Below are 23,996 nucleotides of genomic sequence, written 5' to 3'. Positions count from 1 at the left end.
AAGTCCGGAATGAAAAAAGTTGGACTAAAAGTCCGGATTTATTTTTTGATTGCCGGACAAAAAGTCCGAGTACATTTTTACTGTCGGACAAAAAGTCCGAAAATACAAAATTGTCTATTAAGTTTATACCTAATTATAATATAATACTATTTTTAAGTTATAATTATAAATATTTTTAGTTATATTTTTTTTATATATAGATATTATATACATGTAATATACATTTGTATTATACTTACCTACAGCAATCTTACAAATTAAATTTTCATAAACATTACGTTTGCCAATACAATAATAATAATAATAATAATAATAATTTGATATACAATACGTTTCCCTAAGAAATGATTGTCGATGTCAATACAATAATAATATTTTTTTAAAAAGTTATAAGTTTTAAAAAATCTAGTCTACAATAATAATTTCTATGTCAATAATAAAAAATCTAGTCTACAATAATAATTTCTATGTCAATAATAAAAAATCTAGTCTACATTTATAATAACAATAATAATTTAAAATACATTCCTTTTTCTTAAGCAATGACCAATCCTATTTAAAAATTCTGCTATTGTTAACTCGTTATTAACAATTTTCCTACATAAATATTGTAATTTTACATTTTTTTCTGTTCCGTGTTTTTTTTTTCTTACTGGTTCCATATCATGTAATGCTATTTTAGCTTTATCTACCCCCACTTCCTCACGAAATTTATTAATCAACTTCCAAATTGTTGGATGACTATGCCCGATTAAATGCGCAAATCTATTGTTCCAGCTTTCACAAATATTATTTGTACGGTGTCTGGAGTGTAATGTAGCCTCGTGTACGTTCCATGTTTCAGGGGGGTACAATGGCTTATTCCGTCTGAATTTTGAAACCCCGACTTTTCTATATGTTCCAGTAACATATGTGGAATCAAAATAATCAATTATATCCGTATTATCGGGTGCACAAATTGATTTTAAGTACTTCATGCCTTCAATCACTTTTTGCACCGGCAAAAAAGCTAAGCCATCGATCATACTACAATAATGGCTAAACACGTTGTCATGATTGTATTTATTTTGTAATCCTAACTCTTGTAATTTTCTATGAGTGCTTTGGCACAAATGATAAAAACAACCTTGTATTATCAAATGTTCCCCAATTACTGTTTTTGCTGCTTGAATAACAGCTTGTTCAAAGTCCATGTTCATTATCTTAGGATCGGGATAAACATTATTTTCGGAACATTTATTGAATATTGCAGTGAACATTTCTTCATATGTACTACGAGTTTTTTTTTGAAGTAAACAAAATATTGGGGTAATAAATTTGTCATACTTTTTAACTCTAATGACATATAATTGCAAAAAAAATTCGGGACATAATTTAAAGTTACCATCGCAGAACCATGTATCTGCCTCTGATAAATGAACTAATCCTTCATCCAATGAAAAAATTATTATTCGCTCATTCGATCCCGGACCATTATCAAAAAGCAAAAATCGTTCGTCTTTGTACATTGCCCATTCATTATTAATTGTAAGTTCTGACAAACATGATGGTTTTTTGGGATTACCTTTATTTTTTTGACGCCGTAACATTCTTTTGGTTGTTTCTTCATTTGCGAAAGATGTTAAAGCCTGCTCTGGCACCTGATTTATTACTTCAGCGAAAATTTGTGAAGGAGTTGACGTTGAAAATGTTGAAACACGTTTTAACATTTCAGCCTTGGCTTTTTCAACTGTTTCTAAATTCTCATCACCAGCATGCGAATGTTCAACTTCAATTGTTGGATTTTTATAATCTAATTAAATGTTTAAACGTGTTTTATTAAAAATATAAAATATAATTTTTTTAATTTTTTAAGCTTACCATTGGAAGTTACTAAAATGCCCGGACATTGTTTTGAAATTTTATTGGAACATTTCCACCGAATACTTGTTACTAGATTATGATGAACCGTATATGCATATCCGTTAAATATAATTTTTTTATTTTCTTTTATTACAAAAACCTCCATTTCAACCTCCATCTCAACTAAATAGCGTCTCGGGATATACTGACAAAGTGACAAATTCAATTTATAATTCACGTCCGCTACGTCCCTTATGAAATCGATTATATCGATGAGATAAATGTACATGATACTATATAGGTACCTATATAATATATTATAATCGGGGTAATAATATTGATTATCGTTATTACTTATTGTAGTATGTAGGTATAATCTTATGAGTTAGGTATGGTAGATAAACTGTTGACATACTGCCGCGATAAACATTAGATAGATATAGCCATATAGGTACCTACCTACCAAACTATAGTGGATTTCCGTTATATTTTTGTATATTTTTTGTCCGGCAATCAAAAAATAAATCCGGACTTTTAGTCCAACTTTTTTCATTCCGGACTTTTAGTCCAACTTTTTTCATTCCGGACTTTTTGTCCCCGGACTTTTCGTCCGGGATTCATTTTGCATCACTCTCTCGTTTCCCGAGGTCTTGTCATTTGAGTGATTTGACGGGTCCTCAAAATAAAACACCTCAACGCTCATTATTATATTATTTTTCACGTAGTTGTTGAGTTATTGGTTTTATGTAACTTTTTAGAAATTAGTGTTTAAACAAACGCGTGGCTAAATAGTTTAAGGACGAAGCTTACGAAAAACAATAATATTATATTAGCACTGCCGTAGACCTGAAAACAATCAAGTATAATAATATTGTGTGGTGTTCTATTGAGGGGGTAAGAGATTTGGTTCTGGATCGAAACGATATTTAATTAAAACTAATCCCCCCTCTCCTCAAAAAGGCCGATATGACACTAAAATATCATTATATTGTGTACGGTTGGCGACTGCAAGAGTTCTGTATCGGCAGATCGCCCGAGACTGCTTTTCGAAACGAGCGTGTCGCACGAGTAGCGTATTATTTACCTTACCTACGACTCTACGCACACATTATATTATTTTAATGTACAAGTACACCTGGTATATTATATATTATGCACATGCGTGTTCGAAATACGCGGATAATGATATTAATTATACATCACGCCGGGCACGTACCTATACATGTGTATAATGATAATGATTAATAACACCATATTATAATAATGGTAATAATAATAACGACGACGCGAGCGAATACAAAACAATTTTGTTTTAAACAACCCGACGCGTAACGACTTGCAGCGGTTTTCTCGTACAGGGGTATTATAATAATATTTTAATATATTGCGCTAACGTTAGTGAGAAATTATTATCCTCGTGAAAGCATAATATCATAATATAACATTATGCGTACACATTCTGCAAGAACGAAACGAAATAGTTCCGTTTTTCGTTCGTTAACCGACGACCGCGGAGCATCTATCAATTATTATTATTATTATTATTATTAAATGACTTGTAGGCCACGGTTGAGTGCAAAAACGTTGTTTATGTGGCAATAAAATGTATACCCGTCTTCGGGAAATCAATTTCGTAGCCGAGTATACGCTTGCCGTATACATTATTTAATTCGCTGTGTGTACCGCACCTACGCATATTTTCTTATTATTAATATCGTCCGATCGGAAGCCGTTTCTCTGGTCGGAGACTCGACCGTTACGACGGTTTTCTCGACTGCGCGAGCAAAAGACGGACGCCCGTACAACAACAATAATATTATTGGGACGGTTGTCCGATTTTCATGATTTTCGACGACCGGAATGACGGATTGTACATCATATTTGGACGGCCGACAAACATCAATGAAAATACACGCCTACAGTCGTAAATATTCGGTGATGTATACGTCATAACTCATAACTATTACTAGGCACTTACTTCCAGACAAAACGGTCGGGTACAGCCTTACAGGCGAAATACAAAAGGCGGTATAAGGATAAAGATGAGTCGATGAGTCGTCGTCGTCAAAGACGATCATCCTGTCGATGACTCGGTGTTCAGTGAGCGCGGAAGGAATAAAACGCGGCGATTGCCTCGAAAGTCGCGAGGCTACAAACCGTTAAGTCGTCCCAGTAGGCCGCCGCTCGTTCATTATATTAAATTATATTATTATTATATAGAAGTACCTATATAGTGGCACGTCGATAATTTTCTCGGCGGAGGCTCTCCAGCCTCGGATGCAGTAAAAACAGTCGTATTATATTATTATATTATTATATTATATACGGCTACTCGTACTATATAATATATATATATATATTCGACGTACCTACCCATACACATAATGTATATCCGATATTCGTGTATGCCTATTATACGAGTATAAACATTCCCCGCGTATACGTATACACAACACACACACACACACACACACGCACACACACACACACACGCGCGCGCATTATATATATATATATGGTATATTTTATATTAAGGAAAGGCCGGTGGGGAGGAGATAAGGTGTTTCTCTCCATTCGGTTCTACCGTCACGGAGGCGGCGGCGGCGTCGGCGGCGGCGGCGGCCCGTGGTAGAGGTGAAAGAGAGTTCGAAGAAATACCCAAGGCGCAGGTATTATGCTATGTTCTCTTTCTCATTATTATTTTTATTCTTTTTTTTTTTATGTTTTATTTCTTGTTTGTTCAAAACCTGTTTCGTACCCGGCTATAGGAGTCTGTGCGCCGCCGTCCCCACCACCGTCCTCCCAACGACTGCCCCCTCTGCAACATCACAGGACCGATTCTTACAACCACTCGCCGCATACACTCATCGTGTATATTTATATATCGTCGTGTGTACAGGTATACGATATGCATATATACATATATGTGTGTGTGTGTGTGTGTGTGTGAGTCGGGTGATCTCGTATACGTATGTGTGGCCCTGGACAGGTGTATATAATGGCAGATACGAAAAACATCGATGTCGTCTCTAGTTACTGCCTCAGCCGCTGTCGTGCAGCGCAACATCGATGTTTCCCGGTCTGCACTCTGCGTGTATATTATATTATCATTATTATTACACCACCGAACGTTCGTTTTCTTTTTTCGGGGGCGGGGAGCTGCTATTCAGTGTATCGTATATAGATATAACACACGTATAATAGGCCCGTTCATGCATTCCGAAAAGGTCGACAAGTGCGGTCTCTCCGCACCAGACTTATAGGTACGCTCGCTGTGACCGAGCGAGACGAAAAAACGTGAAACGATCCGACGAGAAAAAATCGAGTCTATAATGCTGGCAGTGGAAGAGGGTCGAGACGACGGAAAAAAATTGAATCGGTCGCAAAATTGTTGTGCGCCAAAAATGCTCGCCACATCTGCAGCAGCGCGTTTAACAATATATAATATTATTATAGGTGCCCGTGACAATTATCATTGTACGATATAATGTACTATGTGAGTATCAATGAGTACCGTGAAATTTTATACCTACTGAACTCTGCAGACTTTATAACTCAAATTTTTTCATCGCGTGGTCGTGTTTTCCAACGAAATAATGTACCTAATGGCAAATATAATAATAATGAAAATATTCATTCGACTGCGTACATTCGGTATTTCGGGTTTGGTATGGGTTAAAATACTCACTTGGAAATGAATAATAGGATTTGATTTTATGATTATAGAAAACATTTAGAAATACATATTATACGTGTATTTCAATTCGTCGAATAACTCACACACGATAAACAGGCATAGGTATCCTATAAAATAACATATATTTCAATCGCGTTGTTTGAATTAACATTTAAATCGTTTTTTAGTGTTCAAAATCGTTGTCGATTACTTTTTTTATTTATGCACCCCGTGTACACAATACAATACCTATATTATGCAGTATAGGTACACACACTCTTCTCATTCATAAACGTAGTTTATTATATTATACGTTTTTTTTAAAGTACAATTCTTCATTTAAAACAGATACTTTAATAAATAAACGAAATTTATTTCTTAACATTCATAATATTGTATTCAATTATAAAAATTTTGAAAGATAGGTACAACGCTGTATTGTCATATATATAGGTGTACCTTATCACGATTCACGAAGATTTCGATGCATACACAAACACAATATTCATTCAATTGTACTCGTCACCGACCTATAACGTTTAGAACATATACAATATAATTACATAATATATATATATATATAATATCTAATATATATAATACAATATTATAATAGGACTTAATAATATTATTATTCAACACATTTTATATATTATATTTATATTTATATAATATATAGGCACATATAGGTATAATTATAAACTAATAATTTTTTATGTCGTGCTGTCAGTTCCATTCCAGTCATTACCGATGTATAGTGGACGGAGAATAACAAAAAAAAATTAACGTTAAACACTATTATAATTATATGTATATTCTGCCGATAAATGTATTCGAGCTTTCCGATCCCTCTATTTATTGCGCTGAGGTTTCTTATTTAAATAAGTCCGAGTATCATAATAATATAAGCGTTTGTCGACTCGCATTATATACTTATGCACTTAAAGCGTACAACGCATATTATAATAATATATATATAGGTTTGCTCTATTTATATGTAATAAATGTACGCTTTCCTGAGCAACAAAGTATACTAGACTATTATATAGACTAGTGCATAATATGGAATTTACATAATACGTTATAATATAACATTTTAAAGAGACAGATGTGTATGTATATATATATACATGCACGGGATTAAAATAATTGGATAAATCTAATTTAAAAACCCGCCCCCGCCAGAATGAGTATACACTATATTGTGAAAAAACTGTATTTACTATGTATGTATTTATATTATAAACGCTACGAGTCGCATGTGTATGTATTATATTATGATTTACGAATATAACTTATAAGTTATAACTTATAACATTTATACAACGTGATTTCTGATTTTTCTATTGTGAACCACGTATATTATCTTACGTCTCTACGTATAATTATTTCTAATTAGAACTTATAAGGTGTTCTTAACATTTTAAGAACAAATACTGATTATCATAGTAATACATATGCTATAAAGCATTTAAAAATAAGTGTTTTAAATTCCTTGTATTTTCTTAGATACTGCTCTTTCAAATAAAATTATTATCCTGAATATAAATGCACTGCAGCAAAACATGTAATATCACAACTAATTTTTATGCAATAATAGCCAATATTATTACCAAATTATGTACCTACATAATGTATATTTTTGTTTAGTAGAGACAAAGAAATGTCGATGTCCGAAAAAATAAATATTGTATTCAATGAATTAACGTTTGGGGATAGTTAACATGTAACCGTGGCAAACTTACAAGTCCAACTGTCCTATAGATTTCTGTAACATGTAGATTGTAGGAGGTGCTATTGCACATCGGTGCATATTTTGTACATTATTTGTATACTTGAGTACACGATGTATAGGGACTTGTTTCGCCACATTTCAACCAGGAATCTTCAATAAATGCTGAGAGTTATAATTTATTATTTAGGACGATTCAAAATATTAATTGTGTATGGGGGCTAAGAGTTTTGAATCGTCATTCAAAATCAAAATTAAAATCATATCATTTGGCGATTTGATACTAACGTAGGTATATATAATATACTTATAAATTATAAATTATATAAGCTAAAAGCTATACAGTTTATGTTCAAATTATTATAAGTTCTGAAAACCTCTGTGATTAACAAATTATACATCCTAGATGATAATGATTTTTTCTTTTTATGTAAATAGATTTTTGTTTTTACAGCTTTACACCATACATTTATTTCAGTATTTTATAGTTAACTCTCAGTGTGCTTGTTGGTAATCCGACGGCTTAATCACCCCGACTGTGCCCCAAAAACACCTTATTCTTTATCAAAATCAAACATTTAACAACACGTAATCCGAAATACCGTTAAATACCTAAGTGAAAATATATTTATTTACCAATCTAACACTCTTCTGTTTACAAAAGTATTTATTTTTTACGTATTTTTCATTTTATTTGTATAAGTGCATCACTATGAATTATGTTTTTATAAAAAAATAATGAAATAAATAATGCAATTTTATGTTCTGAGCTTATTAAATTTAAATCATATGATGTTTTTGCAACATTGATAAGTTATTTAAATACATTTTATAACTAAAAACTTTAGTAACATACATAAGTACTATTATGATGTATATAAATGCTATTTCAATTAGACTAGAATTATTACAAATTTATCTTTAAATCTATTTAGGTATACCTAAAGAATATGACTTTGTGTATTATGTGTACACAATAATTATCTTTGAAACTTAAACTTATTGCACTGCGCATTGTATTATTCAAGTTTAGATACAAAATAAAAAACTAATAAGAGTTGGAAAACTCTTTAAATTTTATACATGTAATCAATTTTCTAGGCAAAATAATATAATATTACTTACTTACACGAGCATTTGTTTTTAATTTCCAATTAAACATTCATCTGAAAAATATAAATTAAAAAAAACGTATTCGATGATCCAGAATCCCGTTGTTTCTTTACATTGTTCGATATCACAACTTTTTTAATATCGAATATTTATGAAATGTAGTATGCACCTGTAATATTGTTGTGGCCTTTTAATTATGCATCTTATACTACACAAATTGCCACAGTTGAAACTAGAAACTATCTAGATTTATAGATAACATAATATAAGTGTTACAGGTAGGCAAAATATTAATAAATTATTAAATTCCATTGTCATTTATCATTTAATACTATTTGCCATTCTTTAGTGACATTTTGTCTGTTTTTAGGTTTCTATATCCATAATTTATAAATTGAATACATTATATTATACCCATCGTTCAGCGGGTCTATTCTTCGCAATTATTGTTGCTGTACTGATAACATTATAATAACTATTAATTTTTAGCCAACATATTTTTATATGTATCTTACACACTTGAACATCATTGTCTTATTGCCATTCCATGGATGAAATGTGTAACTATTTTTTTCATCTTCACGAATCCAATAATTAGGCCTCAGTATAACAGATACTGTCAAAGCATTGGTAATTGGTTATATTTCATGGCTCGTAGATTAATAGATAACATCTATATTCTATAGAAACACAAAAGTAGACAATTATTGATATGGTCATAGAGTCTTCCTTACTAGTTTTCACGTATCACGTATGCCTTTTATTTGAATATTATAATCAGTTCAAGAAAAAATAACATTAAGTTTAAGTATATAATATAGTTATAAATGCAGTTTATTGACACATTTATTTTTTCAACGATAAAACAATTAACGGTTATTATCATAATTTAATGGAGGTATATAGGTAACCAATAATCATTGTACACATATTAAGTTATTAAGTACAACGTGAGCATGATAAATATCGTTGTAATATAATATGATAACGCCGAACACTATAATTGTTGTCACATAACATTGTTGTTTTAGTAAAACGTACAACTCTGGCTAGTTTTTATAATTATGTAATTATCTTAAATGTGTAGGACATTATAATACTGCTACAGCAAACTATATATGTGTGTGTCTTATCACACGAAAGCCGTTATCTATATATGGGAATTTTTTAACAAAAAATTGTATTTCTTATTTTAATGTTAATACCATCGATACAATGGAAATTGCGTGTGTCGTTGAGGCGTTTGTTGTTTATATTCGCGCACCGCGGTGGCACGTCGGTCAACGGTCGCGGCATCGCGGTATATGGTTAGAACCTTTAAGTGCTTTAACATCACAGCAGTACCACCTATGTTTATTATGCGCACTTGCTATGCATACCTATAATACGGTTTCCGGAAAAACAAAAATAAACGAAAAGAATCGAACCGAGAAAGTCGGTAGGTAACGACCTTGATTTTGATTAACCCCGCGGGCGGCCGAGTAGCAGTAAAAAAATATAGCGAGCAGCGTGGACCACGGTATAATAACAAGGAGACGACTCGGGATGGAAACGCGAAGAGTTGGTACCTTATATACCTGCCTTCCGATTGCCCATAGTCGTGTACGTCCTGCCGCCTACCTTTTAGACACGCCAGCGTCGCCGTATATCGATAGTTGGCGCCGCCGCCGGTGCTCGATAGTTGAAGAATCCTCCCGCGGTCGTCGGTCCGCCGCCGCCCCGAGCTCTCTCGCTGCCGCCGCAGTCCGTGTCCGTCCGCCGCGGAGTGCGATTGTGTCCCGTTCGGCGTGCCCGTGCGTGTTTTTTGCGTAATTTTCTATGTGCAGTTGTGTGTGAGTTTACTTGCGATGAAGTCGGCGACTTCTCGTCGGGCCGCTAAGGAAGCTTATTAATACGTACTAATCGGACAAGTGACTTGAATCGCGATGACTTGGCGACGGACGACGACGGCGGTTCCTTAGAGAAACACACACACTTACACCTATATTGTATACCACCGCGTCGGATTCGGGTGTGATGGCCAGCGTGGGCCATTCTAAGGTGTTCATACTTGATAAATACTTCACGGAGCTACAAAAGTTCTGGGAGACGGAGATCAAGTTGCAAGGTAACGATAATGTCGTCATACGGTGACTTTGATTATGATATTATTGTCATCATTATTATTATTATTATTATTATTATTATTATAATTGTCACTTCCGTGAGTCTCCGTGAAATTCAATTTGGCGTTTCGTGTCGTTCAGATCGTCAATCCTATAGTACTATGTGCTAATTATTCCTACCGATCGTGTAATGTATCGAGAAACATGTGACTTCAATCCTGCAACCCTATAATTCGTGTTGTCTGCCAGTTATTGTAGAATAAATTAGACGCGTATATGTATGTGGTTAGGTGATTATTTTTAAATAGATACGCATGTTCATTTCAAAAAGTTGAAAACACTAGTAAAAAAAAACCGTTATCCTTGAGAAAGAGACGAAATTGTTACACAACAGTATCATCGCTTACCCCGGCGGCGTGACAGGTGCCTTAATTTGTATTAAAAAAAACGAAAAGGGCACGTCATTGAAAATGATGTCTTAAATTATGTACGTTTGTCCCACAACAAGGAATAAAGAGTGCGGTTTTCTGGCGTGTTTGAAGATAATAAATGCTACAGAACAAAACATCAATCAACGGAAACAATATACAAGAACAAAATTACTTTTTAAACGATCACACATTTTTAACAAAGCATACATATCGAACGCACCCGCAAATAGTGGAAAGCGATTTGTTATAGGTATATTATTATGATATAATATTTTGACAAAATACGAAACTATACCAAAATTTGATAGACTCGCCAAAATGGGTTATTTAAATATTAAGGCATCACTGCTTTTATCGAATTCAATGCGATAATAAAATCATATTTCCTATTTTATAATTCGTTTCCACCAAGATGGTTAGTATTAGTAAATTTTTGAATCGTATTCTGTAATTCGTCACTTTATGCATACATGATTGTGTGGTGTGTGAAATATCGATAAAAACAATAAAAGATGCGAAATATGTTGAAACAATATTCAAACAGTTATTACAGCTTCATTAAAAAAAAAAAGACTAAAATTAAATACATGATTATTGTACCGAACGATATTAAAATAAAATTAAGTGCAAGATCCAGTATTTCAGACGTTAGGAACTCATCCGATATTTAAAGTTATATTATTTGAGAGACACAGATTTCCCTAAACAAAATACACGAGTTCAGTATGAAAAAAAAAAAAAACAATTTTATCAATGGCATTATTTTATGGTTCATATATATGTTCATGCTCGTATTTCGTACGTTATAATATGTATATTAGGTATTCTATATTGTGTACTCCGTCGGTCCAGACGGCGGTTTCGTTCAAGGACGGGACCTTTAAGAAGTCCGGTTTGGAGGGCACATATTATTATACGGGTCGTCTCTGCAGGTCTACGGTTTGCGTCGTTGTCGTCTGCCGGATCTAAGCGTTCGCTATTTTGATTTCTTTTTTTTTCGTCTCGATAAAACAAACGTTAAAGTCACGCTGAATTCCGAGTGCACATCGGTCGTTGCTCATCGTTATAATATTATTACGCGTAATATTGAATACCATAGAGGATTGACCGTATTTAGGCTACGACTCACGAGTGCACGTATTACAATATTACACACAAATATACAATATATAATATATATTATATTGAGCAGAACCGCTCGTATATAAATCATTCGACAAGGGCCTGAAGTGGCGGGTACACCGGTCGTCCGTCGGCTCCTTTGACTCGCGACGTCCCGTAACGCAGCACGAAACCCGACTTGCATGTGCGTGTGTGTTTATATGCGTGTTGTGTGTGGATCGATTATTAGTTTTTTTTGTGTATGTGTCCCACAGTTCTCAAGGTCCTACCCCGAACGACGGCTGACCATATAATATTATTTCATATTTTTTCCTCCTTATCCGTCCTCGGGTTTGCTGCACGCCCACAACAATAGGACCCCAAAAATCCGACCGTATTTTTATATACTACGACACCAAAGGTTTTTAAATACTAGTTTTACGACCGAACCTCCGACATATTATATTATTACAGTTTCATTTTGTGTGTCAGAACGTCTTAATTCTCTTGTGTATGTGTTTCTACCATTCTGAATGTCTTCTCTGTTTTGAAACGATAATATTATTCAGGCAAATTATTACGTCCCGTTCAAACGTTAGTTACACCACTCGGCATTCACCCACGTTTTCACCGTTCTGGTGTAGTAAGTGACAGCAAGTCATAATCATATGCTCAAAGGAAAAAAATAATATCGTGCATATAAATTATTATATCTATCTAATAGAGGTAAAACAATTGTTTATGCAACTTAAAACCATTAATATTTTATTTAAAGTAAATATCTGTATGCTATACATTTATTCTCACGAACTCTAATAATTATAAGTAACGGCATCTGAGGAACACCTTTGTTCGTTTTTAAAATTAATTTTCCCCATACGATTTAGGTATTATATCTAGTTATACTAGAATTTTAACCACCAAGTAGGAACTACTTACAATATTTACAATGTTCATAACACCATAAACAATTATATAGCCAAAAATATCACTCCATCGCGTAGTCTTCGGTCTTTTTTTTTACCTTTTAAAAGTGAGGAGGGGTGGGTTTATATCTTTTTTAACAATACAAGGTGTTTATTAATCTTAATAATGTTTCCGGTCTGTGGCATTTTTGGATCTTCCATTCTCTATTGTTTTTTACTTTTGTCATCTGGACTCGGTAGTTATTTAATATTCAATCGAAAATTATATTATAGTTTTTTCAATATACACACAGTACTTTGAGAGGTGTTAGATTTCATATCTTGACGCAATTTGACTGCGAGAGTTTGAAATGTAGATACAATAAATTGTAATATTTAGAACACAACAACATTATTTATGCGGCGTCGCAGCTGCCGGGGAGAAAATAATAATTTGATTTAACATTGGATACGCGTGTAGCCTACCTATAAATATTATGGGTAGGTTCCCACTTTTCTATACGACTTGTTAACGTTCAGGTTATACTTCCATTAATCCGAAACCTGATAACTCGTTGTTTTTTTTTTTAAAATCATTACCGGCGCTAAAGTGTTTTTTTTCTAATTCAAACCATTTATACAGGGTGATTACGTAAACAGTAAACACTCCTATTATCTCAAAAAGTACCCATTAAAGTTATTGAAAATATTCTTTTAACATAATTTGAATTCATTACTAGACAAGGATTCTGAAAAATTATTAATAAAATAAAATATTTATAATTGAATGAATGCTTATATGTTTGAATGACAATATAGGTATATTTTTAACTTCCCACTCCAATACAAAATATTCTTCAGAATTTTAAGATGCTATCTAAGGAATTGAATAAAAGTATTGCCTGCAAAAGTCTTATTAATATTTTATTACAGTTTAGCTTTCAATAATGACAATATAATTAGTGGTTCACCAAGCTTTCACGCGATATTTTTTTCTTTTTGTGTAGATTTTTTTTTTAAATTAATTTTGTTGAAAATGTTGATGTATATAAATTGAAATTTGAAAGAGTAGATTCTGAGTTATTAAATGTTTTGTATCTAAATGACGACAAAAATCTTTGTAAAAGGTTAAGAAGATATTATATGGAACTATGATGGTTAGACAATTATAGTAATTAATATTAATCTATCAATATTTTATAAAAGTGTAAACATTTTCCAAGTATGAGTAATAAGTAATAGACTAAATGTTAAATCTATTATTTATGTAAATCTATTATCAGTTCTAGTACACAAAGCTTAAAAAAAAGTTTAGTATTAATTTTAATTTAGATGCCTGAAATTTTTTAAAAAATCATCACCAAAACAATGTGAATTAAAAAGGGCCCTATGCTACATACCATACATTATACCAAAATATATGTCACATGTGTATTGATACTTCTTAATGGTTAAAAAATCAAATTAGTAATGAAAATATTATGGTCATTATTTAGTCGTCATATTTTAATAATTCCAAAAATCAGCATCTGAATAAAAACATTATTAAAAGGGAAAGAGGGATTATTATGCTTGAAGAAATGGAGAATCATCCTCAATATAAATAGTGTTGAATCAAAAGGAAAACCGACGATCGACACCTCGCTACTGCACTCGTACACATATTTTGCATGAGGCGATGTATTATAATAACGTGAATCCTGGTACCTATGAATATAATAATATTATACTTACGTCTAATTATCGGAAGAAGTACGTTCTCAGAAGTGACATGTGTTTTTCGGTAGAGGTCAGCAGCAGCGTCGGCAGCAGACGAAATTATACATTATACACACACACTCATTATATATATATAAGTATAAGCGTGGCTTCAGGTTCATGGTTCATCATCACCATTATAATCAGAGGCCATTCTCCTCTTAGCCGCCCCAAGGTTTTTTCAGTTTTATTATTATTACAATATTACTCTTTTTTTCCCTTCCTTTCCTCACGCTTGTGTTCGTGTGTGTATACCTATGACTCTGTGTGTATACCGTTTCAAGTTTGTACCGCAAGTCGAGTGAACACACGTCGCTCATTAGTCATTTTCGGTACGCTCACACAGACACAAATACACACGCGGGCGACCTGGAGTACAGTAAGTGGTTTTCGATCTCTCGCGGGTCCGACGAAATGGAATTGACATGTTGACCGGAGGGGCTTTCTCGGTCTGTTGGATCGAAATGAAAACATCGCCCCGAAATTTTATATACATAGGTACCTTATATGCCCGATACTCGCTTGTGTCTGTATTATCATTCTATTCGTACACATTTATCCCCGAAAGATTATAATATCGGATTTTTAAATCATTTCAACGATACTCGGTTAATAGTATTATTATTACGGATGATTTTGTGTTATGTGCGTAGCAACTAGTAAGTACGTATACATTGATTACTGTTATCTGCTGCAGTGAAGTCTCCGCCGTTTATAGCGAAAACAGTTTGTATACCGTGGTTCGACGTGGTATTTACCCACTTCTACAATTGAGGAGAATAGTTTTGATACGCGTTATGTTAATGATGAAATTCGGTTATTGTCACCGTACTCTTGACAATACAATGCTATCTTGAAAATATCAAAAACATACAGATTTGTTCATTTTAATATTGATATCGAGTTTCCTAGGCTCTAGGCGCTGGGCCCTGTCCACGACCGTGTATGATTATACACATAAGACTATAAGGGAGTACTTGAGGCCATACATTTCAGATATTGTCAAGAGCACCCGCAGAGTTATAAGCCAGGGATGGGGGAGCAAAGTCAAAAGTATCTGATAATACAGGACACACTTTTTTTTTGATAAGTGATAAATCAATTGATATTAACTCAAATAACCAGGATAGCGGTCATCCTTGGATATTGTATTTATACCGGTATATTTATTATTACTCTACAACAAAGCTAAATTTGGAAATAATTAACTATAGAAAAAATAACTCAATTAACGACTCTTAAAATTGCATTCTCCATGTTAATAATTATTTAAAACCGACAAAAGGGGGAGCATTGACACCCACATCTATTCTCAGCCATCAGTCTTCAGATGAATAATAAGTTCATTAATCTTTAATAATCATTAATATGTTCCCCGGTATACCTAACAGCGCTATATATAGGTACTTCTAAGTTATAAGAATAAATGTAGATATATGTATATTATATATATGAGTTCTTTAGTCGAAACTCAATTGTAATATTATTCCTAGTATAAAACGTAATTTTAATCAATTTAATATACATCGATTGTATATTTTATTAAATGAAAATTATAACTACCCATCGGCTATCAAATTATATTTCATAGCTGTTAGAAACTGATAATGTTATGATAATAATTAATTTTAATTTTGGTTTCGCTATCATAATACAATTAGATGTGCATGACTCATCAAACTGGAATTAAATATATTATTGAATAACATTTGACGAAAAAAAAACAAATGTACGTTTTTAAAGTATTAGATACAAAAGAACGCAGGTACCCTTATCGCCCTAATGAAAATAATTAGTAGTGGCGGGTGTTCTCAACATTTAAAAATAGAAGAGGATCTCTGTCTCCATGCCACCCCACCGGCAAATGGAGTACTGTTTTACCGTATAATTATAATATCAAAATCTACTATTACTTTTCTATCACGTTTTAACACTGTATGTCAACTGCTGATAGATTGAGCACTCACAGTAGAGAAACTCAATATTCTTATGATTCTAATACTACAGGGTAGTTACTTGATATTTTAATTAGAGCTCACGCTGCATGTGCACTGTAATATCTATTATTAGCTATTAATATTTAGAATTGTCCGTTTAATACTTATTCACTCATACCAGTCGATGGTCATTATTAAAGGAGAGACTAAATTGACACATATCTATAATATTTAGTATTTTAGTTATCTATATACTATCTAACATTGATTTCTTCTTTGATTCTCTACCATACCTAAAAAAACATTATTCTAATCTATTGTATAGTCCTATAGTTCTTGCCTATTATGTCTTATATATTGTATTAAGAATTTAAAACTTTAATATTAAGTTTATTAAATGTTCATTGTCTACAGTGTATACGAATAATAGCCGTGTACTCAAATGCACATATTATTATTAATTAACTATTATGTAGAAGGCTGTAGATTTTTGCGATATTTCATTACCTATGCAGATACAGTACCTAACTACATTTTTTTGTTCACTGCAATTCTTCTTACTGATAGTTTGTGTTTTGCATTAAACCAATAAAATAATGTTATGTGTTGCGCGTTTAATCGAAAACTCTAGTTACCTAGTCAATTCATCACATACTGTGATATTATATGAAAATAGGTGATAAAATAATTAAAATTGCACTTCGATTTTCGATTGTTATTGGCGATAAAAATTATTGCTAGGTATGAAATATTTTGAAAAATTAAATTTCAATGTGTATACCATACCTACACCGTAATGAAATGTGATTTCTTATAGGATCATCAACAGAACCCGTGTAGGAGCGGTGCACAGACAATGGAACACCCGCGTTGCTGTTCTCAAAAACCTAGGCCATTATATTATAATATATATATTATACTTATCTTGTGAGTTGTGAACCATAGTCCATAGACGTATACTTTACTGTTTGAAAATCGTTTGAATCTGAAGACCCCTGAATGATGTGGTTCTGCTGTGCGCTCTTTAGTAATATTTTTAAATTTGGAACTTTTTTACACGTGAAATATGTCTCTGGCATCAGCACTACGAAGTTACAACAATAAATGTAAACAAAAACGATAATAAATTTCATTAATCGAAGCATATGAATGATACGCGTATACTACTTTAATAGACACTTAAATAAAAATAAATCCACTTGCCAGATCTTGGCGTCGATTTGATCATGGGATATCAAACCATTTGTGTATATATATATACGTGTGTGTGTGTGTGTACGCCGTACAACTTCCTTAGCCACCTGTACATATATATATATAATACGCTTATTAACTGAAAACGCGTATCTGCTAATTTACATTTAATATTGTATACATACATGTATACAGGAACGCAGTAATAAAATCGACAATAATATTTTTTTAACCGTTATATTATTAGGTGTATACGTACCTATATAGTGGACATGTTTTGCGAAATGCAATAATAATATTATTATATACCTACTCGTATAAATAAACGATGCTGTTCGAAGGAATATAATAACACAACGACCGGAGATTTTTTTGGGGTATTTTTTTCGGAGATATTTTTTTATATTCTTCGCGTACAGGAGGCGCGTATATTATTGTTATACCTCCGGCTATTGTATTATATGATTATTATATGCCTACCCTGCCTACCTGCCTGCGGCTTTTGAATCGCATGTGAAATATATATTATAGTGTCGTTTTTTTGGCAAAGAGATGGATTGTGCTCATTGTGTAAAAACGCGAAAATTCATCAAACCTTCTTCGGCGGTCGTACTGTGCACACACGTTCAATGGCCAATAGTACACAAAGACGACGTTTTCGTAGTTAATAAACGAGGGTTCCCGTTCATCAAACGAAGTATAGTAGGTGCGGGGCCACTGTAGCGCGCTGCCGGTTTGCCCCTGGGGCACGATGTCCACCGAAAAGGTTCTCCGACAAACCAGTTTGAGTTCGTATAAAATATCTCGTCCGCATTTTGCTGGCCGCGGACAAGACCCGTGAATTAATTACCGAATAAAACTGCGGCCCATTGGGAAAAAAAACCGAGCTGTATCGCCACCTATTCTACGAACAAACGTCAAAAAAACACGCACTCCGTCTCTCGTCATTGTAGTGGTGGTGGTGATTGAAATCATTTAGGTCCAGACTTTCGTGGTCTCGAACCATAGGAAAATATATTTTATAATAATATACATGTAGGCACAAGTGTTACACTCGTATTATATATCTATGCATGTATATAAATCCTTTATATAATAAATCATTGCAATACGTATGTGCCTGACGGGTCACGAATAAACTTAATATTGTTATTATACACGCATGTTGTGTATACAACGGTGGTTGTTATTACAAGACTCGTTTTTTGAGCGGTCAAGTGTACACAAGTCTAATTAGTGTATTTGTGTTTGCTTAAAATTGATAAAACGGTCAGAGACTAAATTTGAATTTGATCAACAGACATGCGTGCGCCGTGTTGCACAAACCATTATAATATTAATATATTTTGTTATTTTAGTGTTTACGGTTCCTTAAACGCCCCGTCGGTTTTGCTGTTCAGCTAAATACTTTAAAGAGGCACACTACATTTGTCAAATTTTCACGCAACCTGGCACACGCGTGTCTGCAGTTCAATTTAAACTAGCCTATATTAAAATTTTGTTTACGTATTCTATTTGTAAATAATATATAGATAGTCGGTGAATAAACTGTCTAATTTATTTTCCTATGAACCCTTAAGTGTTATTTATAATGACTTTCACAAACATTATAGGGTCCCGTTCACTGTTTATATATAGGGAAATGATACAAACCGTTCCTCGATACACATATCTAGTAAATAGCCTTCAATCATTGATTAATAAATATAGATTTTATTTTTAAAAAAATGTTGAACATTATTGTATGTATTTTATGAATACGAGTATATCAGTGAAATAATATGCCTAAATAGAAAAGTACATAATCATAAAAATGGTGAAAATGAATAGAAAACATTTCAAATATATTGAATATTTCTGTACACTATCCCACACAACTTTATTTATCCAATTTACGGATGGCGTGTGTTTATAACGTGAAAAATGCATTTTCCGCGCATAATAAGCGGTTCTGCGTGCTTCGGCACGTCTGCCGTTCTCGTGTGTTAAAAACAAAAATAAGTTATGAAATCATTATTCATAGTCGTCATTACGGACGGTAATAAATCTCTGCACACCGCGTAAATTAAGTATATTATATTAATATTATTATAGTGACTCACTGCGGCGGCGTCGGCGTCGGTGGCGAATATGTATAATATATATGGACCCCCAGCAGCCCATGTCTGTCGGTAGAGTGTTCGGCGCGTATGTATATAACAGCCTCCGATACCGTTTTGTAGGCGACGTACGAGAAGATAATTTAGTGCGTCGAAAAGAAACGCGATTAGTGCGGGCACTGCAGCAAGACGAGACCCGTGTCGGTTCCAGACTTGACCTCCGCGCCCCGGTCACGTACCGCACGCGTCTGTAATATTCCCACGTCACTCGTTGCGATAATTTATCATAAAACTTAATGACCGACAAGGGGTTCAATCGTGCAACCGACGAGTCGAGTGTAGGAGGGGGGAGGTCGACACTTCGGATTCAGCCTCAATCTATATATTGTGTGGTTGAATTAAACCCCCCCTCCCCCGCCACGCGATCTTGTGTGGTTGGTTCATTGGTCCAAGTATGTATTTTGGCTCCACGAAGAAAAGTTACGTGAATGTCCCCAACCACACTATCTACATTCTACACGATGAAATTTTCAAAAAAAAATGTCGTCGTGCAGTTCTGTGCCAAATATATTCAGAACTTTTTTTTATTATTAATTGGAGGTGAAGTAAAATCTTTATTATAAAAAACTCTGGCTGGAACCGTTTCTGTTACCCAAATTGGCAAAAACCCTAAAAATGTATGCTATGGAACCAGAATCAAAACACATTTTTATTTGAGATTGAGACCCATTTTTATCGAAATTTATTGACCGTTAAACTTGATGTGAATTTTTTGAAAACTATAACCAAATATATATACGATGACATACACACGTGCCAATACATATATATATAACTGCATATATTGCCCTGTCTTAAACGTATTTCGTTCCACCGTTAGGAAAATCTCGTCAGCTAATTGAGAATACTTGAGATCCGCAGGCCCAAATATGTAAAGCTATATTATATTAGACGTTTTCAATGTAAGTATCTACAATATTTTGTAAAAATTCGAAATTTTAATGAAATCTCGAGCATTTATATAATTTTGAAAAACCGGTATTTTTTTGTTAATTTTGTAAACTGCTCGTCGTAAAACGCGCACGAAGACGTGTTTAGCGCATACAATAAATAGGCGTTCTATCTGGACGATATATCGCGTCCAGCATTATAGTTCAAAATCCGGATCATGCGGTGTATTCCGCGAGATTAATAAAAAAATAAAAAATAAATCGGTTCGTATATATTAAAAAATAGTCTTATAATAACGTCGTTGCGAGTTGCGATGCCGCATAATCCGAATAAATTAAAAACGTTTTCCATCGAATCTGCAGAGACCTAAAGCACAGCTCTATATAGCATAATATATATATATATATAACTCACTGACTATCGGGACGTTTTATTATTTATGCGCATACGTTTATTCAAGTATAATAATTATAGATAGGTAGGTATCTGTATACTTAACACATAACATACACGCCATGATTAATATTTAACATATTATTGTCGTGCGGCAGCAGTCGATTTCGCGTAAAATATATAAGTAGTTTATATGTTTATACGTGTATTTAATAATTATATTATTATAACCGTTCGCTTTTTATTTTCAATCGATTTAACCAAATTTGACTACATAATAGTTATATTATTATTATGATTATAATCTCGAGTCTCGGTTCGATTTCACGTGACGACGACGACGGTGTCGTGGTGCTTGAGGTCATATTTAATATTCATGATACATATTATAATGTATGTGTCGAATTCTTACATTTTCACAACTAGTAAGTATTCACTCAAAAATCGGAATAACCGTTAAATTTGTGATAGTTATTTAAATAATATTTTTTTAACCGAAAAAATATCATACATTTTTCAAATACGATCTCGGAAAATTATTTATGATTTAATGAAAATAGTCTGTCTGGAAATAGAATTTATGGACTGGCACGTACCCCGCACTAGACCGCAAGTAATCACCAACTCACCTTGGTAAGAGTAATTTTACCTAAAAATGTTTCCTTTGTAAGGCGATGTAATAGTTGGAGAGTCTATTATGAAAATTTGCATGACTAGTTCCAAATAAAACCCCAACATTGTCACTTTTATCCATTGTTTTCATAATAATCAAAAACGAAAATTGATAACATTTTCGTACGATGTTTTTCGTATTTTAAATAAACTGTATAAATAAAAATGTTTGTTGGTTTTTTCTTGCAGACGCGTCCTGTTCGAACGAGGCTGTGCACTTACAACAACGGTTGCGAAGTCTAAGCACCGAGTTGGTCACGCTCCGGAACAGCCTGAACCAGGGCCAAGGAGCGGCGGCGGCACACGGTGGCCAGGGTTGTCCCCAGCCGGCGGCTGTCAAACAATCTCCCGGATCGAATTTCACCGGAAACAACAATAACAACAGCAACAGCAACAACAACAACATACTGGCCACCGGTAAGTCCACACCTAGCAGCCCATCGAAGTCAACGTTACCACCTCCAGTGTTGCCGAGGACTTCGTTGCCCACTTTACCCGTTACAGGTACTATATTCAACGATAAATTGTGACAGAATGTATGCCAAACAAGTCGTACCTAATAATAACATAAAATAAATTATCGTAAACCTTTTTTGAAAATAACCTGTAAAAATGTCTTGTATATCATATTACGAACGGCGATATTCTACAATATGTTATTATACGTGTGCCATGTCGTATATTATGTCCTTTTACAGTTTTACGACTTCGGAGGCTTTAAAAATTCGAATAAATTTACACTGTAGGTACACGCCTATATATTATACACATTATACATATTAAATAATATTATATTATTATTACTTTAAAAAGCGTATATATATATACTGTAGACTGTGAAATACATGTTGTCGAATGCAACTCGATCGACACGTCGATACTCGTATTATTGTATTTTCTAACGGATTCGAAAAATTGTATCGCCGTACACAATACTGCACAATATAGTCTAAAAATGAACTACCCATTCCTGTTTATTAAATATTTCTCAAATTCCAAAAATGTTGTTGTAAGACATTTAACTTAATATTCAAAACTCATGTACAACAGTTTCTGTCATAGCAGTGACAATAATGCAGTAAGCATAATCATTTTAAATTATAAGTCTAAAATTTATGAAATTTATGTATTGACCAAAATCGTTGTAGCTGCTCTAGTTTGCTTAACGTCTTCATATCAGCTTAGAGTTTAGATCACATTGTCTTTATCATTATTGTAAACAAAGAAACTGAAAACAGTCGTCTTTGTCGTTTTTGCGTTGGCTTTTCAAATTTTCGTTGCACGCAGTAACCATGTCCTATACAATATGATGTATTTCAGAAGATAATCGGTATATATAATATGTGTGTTGCACTAATCGATTTTTCATTTTTTTTTCAAACTTCTGACCTGTATCCGATACCGCACCGCCGTACGTAAAATACCCACCTATGATGCGATATAACACGACGTGTATAATGATGGCGATTTGAGTGCGTAATAACATCGGTAATTGCTCCATCAACCAAAAGTCGGACGTAATAATATTATATCCTATTAATGTGAAACGTCCCCTCGTGTATACCCATTCTAATATTATGTGTACGCAGCAACGTGCATTATGTTAAACGTATAATATAGAAATAATTATACCCTTAGTGAAATTAATTTCCTCGTACACAACGACAACAACTGCAATAATAGTGTTAGTAATTATTATTATTTTATTTATTTTGTAACGCGATGATCATCAGGTGCTTTTATAATCTTGTAATGGTACGCCGTCCAGCACTATGGGAAAAATTTGGTTGTGTAATGTAATATCTGCAGAGTTGTGAGTCGCAAAGTAATAATTAAAAGTATAATCGCATCCTGCGAAGAACACTTAGGTATGGTTTTATTATTGTGGTGGGTACCTGTTTCAGTGGTGGCTGTCTTGTACGAGGATGTTAATATTAGGTACCTACATTATAGTTCGCACGAATACGGTTCGTTGGATTTTCTTGGTATGAAATCGTGTGTTAACGGCGCAATACAGACATTTTGCGCGTACGGTGTACCAGCTGTGTACCACTGTATACTAACTTACTGGTCAACAGACGACTTTG

The 23,996-nt window shown here is 33.5% G+C and overlaps 2 protein-coding genes across 5 annotated transcripts in view; one reads left to right on the top strand and one right to left on the bottom strand.

Moving 5' to 3' along the window:
* The window catches only part of LOC111035430 (unconventional myosin-Va), a 73,518-nt gene that overhangs the window by 34,137 nt on the left and 15,385 nt on the right, over window positions 1–23,996 (top strand). For 2 of the 4 annotated variants that reach the window (XM_022317037.1, XM_022317036.1), the window contains one exon: window positions 22,099–22,413. In XM_022317037.1, coding sequence (XP_022172729.1) covers window positions 22,099–22,413 — 315 coding nt within the window. Of the gene's footprint in view, window positions 1–10,089; window positions 10,471–22,098; window positions 22,414–23,996 lie in introns of those variants that run through there. The other 2 variants (XM_022317039.1, XM_022317038.1) reach the window with 2 other exon arrangements.
* On the bottom strand, window positions 455–2,398 carry LOC111035431. The gene is made up of 2 exons (XM_022317040.1): window positions 1,861–2,398; window positions 455–1,792 (listed from the first exon to the last, which is right to left on the bottom strand). The coding sequence occupies exons 1-2, from the start codon at window positions 2,129–2,131 to the stop codon at window positions 516–518; spliced, it is 1,548 nt and encodes a 515-aa protein (XP_022172732.1). The 5' UTR covers window positions 2,132–2,398; the 3' UTR covers window positions 455–515.

Source organism: Myzus persicae, unplaced genomic scaffold (assembly GCF_001856785.1).
Source record: "Myzus persicae strain clone G006 unplaced genomic scaffold, MPER_G0061.0, whole genome shotgun sequence".
NCBI classification, from domain to species: domain Eukaryota; kingdom Metazoa; phylum Arthropoda; class Insecta; order Hemiptera; family Aphididae; genus Myzus; species Myzus persicae.
Note: the sequence above shows the minus strand (reverse complement) of the source record. Positions and strands in the feature narration are given on the sequence as shown.

What these genes read in the sequence shown, in the direction of transcription:
- LOC111035431 (XM_022317040.1), bottom strand. Translation starts at nt 2,131, where the DNA reads ATGTACATTTATCTCATCGATATAATCGATTTCATAAGGGACGTAGCG. An exon ending in CATTTTAGTAACTTCCAATG is followed by an intron (nt 1,793 to 1,860) that starts GTAAGCTTAAAA and finishes ACATTTAATTAG; the next exon opens with ATTATAAAAATCCAACAATT.